General features: G+C 57.9%; 1 protein-coding gene across 1 annotated transcript; it reads left to right on the plus strand.

Moving 5' to 3' along the window:
• The first annotated feature begins 1710 nt into the window (after positions 1 to 1710).
• On the plus strand, positions 1711 to 2652 carry LOC119305032 (putative ripening-related protein 6). Its single transcript, XM_037581668.1, has one exon. The coding sequence runs from the start codon at positions 1771 to 1773 to the stop codon at positions 2308 to 2310; it is 540 nt and encodes a 179-aa protein (XP_037437565.1). The 5' UTR covers positions 1711 to 1770; the 3' UTR covers positions 2311 to 2652.
• Positions 2653 to 4622: the final 1970 nt, after the last annotated feature.

Genomic DNA, 4622 nt, shown 5'->3' on the forward strand with positions numbered 1-4622 from the left:
CGGAGCCTGCAAAGTCAATGGTGCTGTTTTGCCCGCTGCAGTTGACTTGAAGGACTTCCCTTTCCCACGAGTGGCAGCGTTGGCAGCCATGAAACTCGGATTGGTACGGCGGGACTTGATGCGCTGTTCTGTGGCAAGGAGGCGGGCGTAGAGCTCACGGGGTTCAAGTGGAGTATCACGGCCATTGATGTTCTCAGCAAGGTTATCATAGTCGTCATCCAGACCGTTCATGACAAAGGTGGTGAAGTCCTCTTTGCGAAGCGGTTGACCAATGGAGGCTAGAGTGTCTGCGAGACGCGTCATCTTGCCGAAGTAGTCGGTAATGCTGAGGTCAAGAAGCTTGGTCTCTCCCAGCTCTGTACGAAGAGTGTGAGCACGAGCCTGCTGCTGAGATGCAAAGCTAGTGTGAAGGGCAGACCACGCCTCCTGGGACGTGGCAGTGAAGAGAACCAAGGAGGACACCGCCTCGGTGAGCGACGACTGGATCGCCGAAAGTATGGCCTGATCCTGAGCCACCCACGCATGGTATGCCGGGTGATGTGGTGGAGGACACGGCAAGGAACCGTCGACGTAGCCCTCCAGATAGCGACTGCGGAGAAGTGGCAACACCTGTGCACGCCATGACAGATAATTGTCCGTCGTGAGCTTCACTGGGATCAGATGCGCGAAGTAGAACGGCGTGCTGGTCACGGCATGATCAGCAGGAGGAGGCGCCGTGTAGTAGGTCATGTGAGATGATCCACCAGATGCAGCCATGGCCGGAGGATAGTAGCCGCCGTAGGACAATGGCGGCGGCGGGGCCCTGTCCGTCCCAGCGTTCGCGGCGACAGGTGAAGGCGCGTAGGGCGCGTAGGGCGCCGCTGCAACAGCGGCAGGAGATGCAGCCGCGGCGGGCGCGTAGGGCGGCGCCCCGTAGTGGCCCGTTGATGAAGTAGCGGCCCCGTAGGGGCCATAGGCCGCCGATCCGGCAGGGACGGGCGCCGCCCCGTAGGGGCCTGCGGGCGGGAGTGGAGCAGCCCCGTACGGGCCGTAGGCTGCCGATCTCATCCACGGACCGGTGTACAAAGGATCCCCCAGGATCGGCGGAGGCGCGGCCGGTGACGACGGCGGTGGCTGATCCGAGGAGGCGCCTACCATCGAAGATTGGCCGGTGTAGACCGAAACCAGGGGACGCGAGGAGAGGAACGGCGACGCAGGCGCCGTGACAGAAGCCGGCGCGACGGCGGCGACGGAGTTGGGCGCGATCGCGGTGGCGGAGGCGGCGGCGGCAGCAGCAGCGGAAGACATAGGATCAGTTAGGGTTGATACCATGTAAGACTTAGGGTTTTGGGAAACTGCACGACACCCGCTAAGGGTGTGGCTATCTCATATATATAACGGGTACACCAAGGTGTACGATACAATATACAAGACATATACAGAAGCTATATGTAAATACAGTCTAACCGCCATTTTTGTTCTGTATCGAGTACACCGAGCGAGTATCCTACTCAGCAAAACTCCTTGCACTCATCTATCTACACAAAACGATTATTTTGGGGTCTCTTACCCGACAGGTTAGGAGCCACACAAATGCCGCCATGCCCATGCACACGTGTGACAAAGTACGGCGCATCCCGTGCTTGGCGCCTTGGCCTGCAGCTGATTCTCGTGCCTGCGCCTATATAAACTCCTCGAAGCAGCTTGATCAGAACCAAGTACGCACGCCAAGTCAAGTGCAAAGCTAGGCTAGCAAATACTACTAGTACTTAGCAGGCAGGAGGTTTAGCAATGGCAAACGCCAAGCTTGTAGTCGTGGGCATGGCCATCCTTGTAATCCTGCTGCAGGTGTCGACGTGCGCCGTGGCCAGGCACCACGCCAAGCCGGACCCGTGCGCCAGCGAGGACGACTCCGTGCCGGGCATGCTGCACAAGCACAAGCACAAGAAGCCCCACTGCACCTCGCCGGGCGGCACCGGTGGTGGCGGTGGCGGCGGCGGCGGCGGCACCGCAGGCGTGATGACGGTGAACGGCTTCGAGAAGGGCCAGGAGGGCGGCCCGCCGTCGGAGTGCGACGGCAAGTTTCACAGCAACAAGGACATGATCGTGGCGCTGTCGACGAGGTGGTACGCGGGCGGACGCCGGTGCGGCAAGATGATCAACATCACCAGCAAGCACAACGGGCGCACCGTGCAGGCCAAGGTGGTGGACGAGTGCGACTCCAACCACGGCTGCAAGACCAACATCGTGGACACCTCCGAAGCCGTGTGGAAGGCCCTCGGGCTCGACAGCAACATCGGCGAGGTGCCCGTCACATGGTCCGACGCCTGAAAACATATTCGCCGGCCATGGATTCCAGGTTGCTCGAAGCCAGTCACGTAGGTGTGCGTGGGAAAGTTGTCTAGCTGTTTCCTGGCCCTGGGTACGTACGTATGTATACGTTTGAAGTGTGAGTGTCGTTGTCAATCTCGATGGGTAGGTAGCTTGTCGAGTAGTACTAGTTACTTCGTATAATAACAGAATAAAACTGCCTCTGTGGATGGTAGTGCGGGTTTATCTTGTACTCCTACTAAGATCCACGCGTGTGTACGTGTCGGTGTGAGTCTCGGTTTACTATCGATGTTTCCTATTGTGGAATATATATCATAATCATATACTCCGTATGTTGTAACAGTACTACGTTTACTTTTTTCTTTTTGCGATGAATTGTAGGAGTACTACGTTTACTACTCGTATCTATATTACTCCTGTATATAAATAATGTTGCAGTACCTGTCTTATTCGAGGGCGAGAGTACCCTCCGCGTCGCCCCTTTTCAGGTGGCGTGCTGCGAGGTCTTTCAGGGGCTCCCGTTGCCATGGCCCGCGCAACGGGCCAGCCGGACCCGTCTGTCAGCATAATCGCTTTTTGCCGAGCTAGTTTAGTCGTGACAGGCGGGGCGTGTGTCGCCGCCGCCGACTCGCGCGTGGAGGCATAAATCATGCCCCCGCGGGGCTAGATGGCCAGGTTTTGTTGGCTTATCAGCGTCTTCGTCTCTAGTTGGGTGGTCAGACTCACGGGCCTTGTGTTGGCATGGCCCCGCATGCGACGGGTCAGCTATGCCCGTCTATCAGCGTCTTCGCCCCTCGCCAAGCTGGTTCGTTCACGATAGGCGGGTCATGTGTGTTGTCCCTGACACTGACTCGCAGGCGGGGGGCCTCTCTGTTGGGGTGGTTGGCTCATGCCAGCCGAGTGTCATTCTGTTTGAGTCGAGCATGCCCGTGTACCCGGCTGTATGTTCTCTCATCGTTTAACGAACCCGGCCGCCAAGCCTAGCTTGTGCTATCCGGTGTGTGTCGAGTCGGTCCCTTTCGTGCTTGTTTTCGTCTTTTCCTTAAGACGGTTGCATTTTTTCGTAAGTTTGTTGTGTTATGCCGCACGGCGGACGTTGTGCGCACAGACTTGACCTAGCTGGTAGCCAGTAGGGTTTTGAGGCGGATGTTCTCCAATGCGACCGCAGGCAGTCGCAGTGTCGCTATTGCGTGGGAACGGTCGTCACCAGGAAGGCAGGTGATGGAGGTGGATAACGTGTTGCCTAGGTGCGTGTTCCGGAGGAATTGTCCACAACTGTTATCCACTTAGGAGTAACTAGGGAAATAGCCATTAAGGAGTTTCTTCTGGCCAATGCATCTGCCACAATGTTTTATTTTCCTTTCTTGTATTCCAGGTGGAAATTAAATTCCAGTAGCTTCAACATTGGTTTGTGTTGAATACTGTAGGATATCCTTTTGATCTGTCATGAATTTCAGGCTTTGATGTTCAGTTCTAATGATCAATTCATTGCCAAGGAAATGCCATCCACACCTCTTTAATGCCTCAATTATTGCTAGGGCCTCCTTTTCATAAGTAGATAAGTGTAAGAGCATCTTCACTCATGCCCCAAAGAGCCCCCCAAGCCACTTTTCGGACGCCGGCGGGCAAAAAATGCCCCACTCGTGCCCCTAAGTCCTTGTTTTTTGCCGGATTTGGGCAAAAATAGCCCGGCGATCTCAGGCCACACCCAGCCCATCGGGGGGCACTTGGGGCGGCCGACGCTACTTTTTGCATGCCCAAACCCCACAGGTCCGCCTCTCTTCCCTCTCTCTCTCTCTCCTCGTTTTTCTGCTAGGCCCACCCACATGAAAAAAGAAATCTCTCCTCCCTCCCTCTCGCCGCGTCTCCTGCTACTCGCTCCGGTCGTGCTCGCCGCCCGACTCCTCGCCGCCCTGCCTCCTTACGGCGTCTCCTGCTCCTCGCTCTGGCCGCCCTTGCCGGGAGTGGGAGATTGGCCTTCCCGTGTCGACGGCGGTCGACGGTCCGGCAAGCCACGCGGTCGTGCTCAGCCTACTGCTGCCCTTTGGCGACGTGCGCACGGTGGAAGCGCCGGCGCTGGCGTTCGAGGGCGCCACGGGGCGCGACAGCACATGCGGTAGTAGTGCCCCCTCAGCTGTACACCACCACGACCGCCTGGCAACCCCAACCACCGCAGTAGTGCCAGGCCGTTTGGGCTCCTCCCCGACGACGGCACCAACCGCGGCTCCCTATCGGACCTTGGAGACCAGCGGGCCGCCGAGCCCTCGTCTTGGCCACTGCGCGCCCTCGCCACACCTCCTTGTCGCCCGCGC

The sequence above is a fragment of the Triticum dicoccoides genome, chromosome 1B (genome assembly GCF_002162155.2).
Source record: "Triticum dicoccoides isolate Atlit2015 ecotype Zavitan chromosome 1B, WEW_v2.0, whole genome shotgun sequence".
Classification (NCBI taxonomy): Eukaryota; Viridiplantae; Streptophyta; class Magnoliopsida; order Poales; family Poaceae; genus Triticum; species Triticum dicoccoides.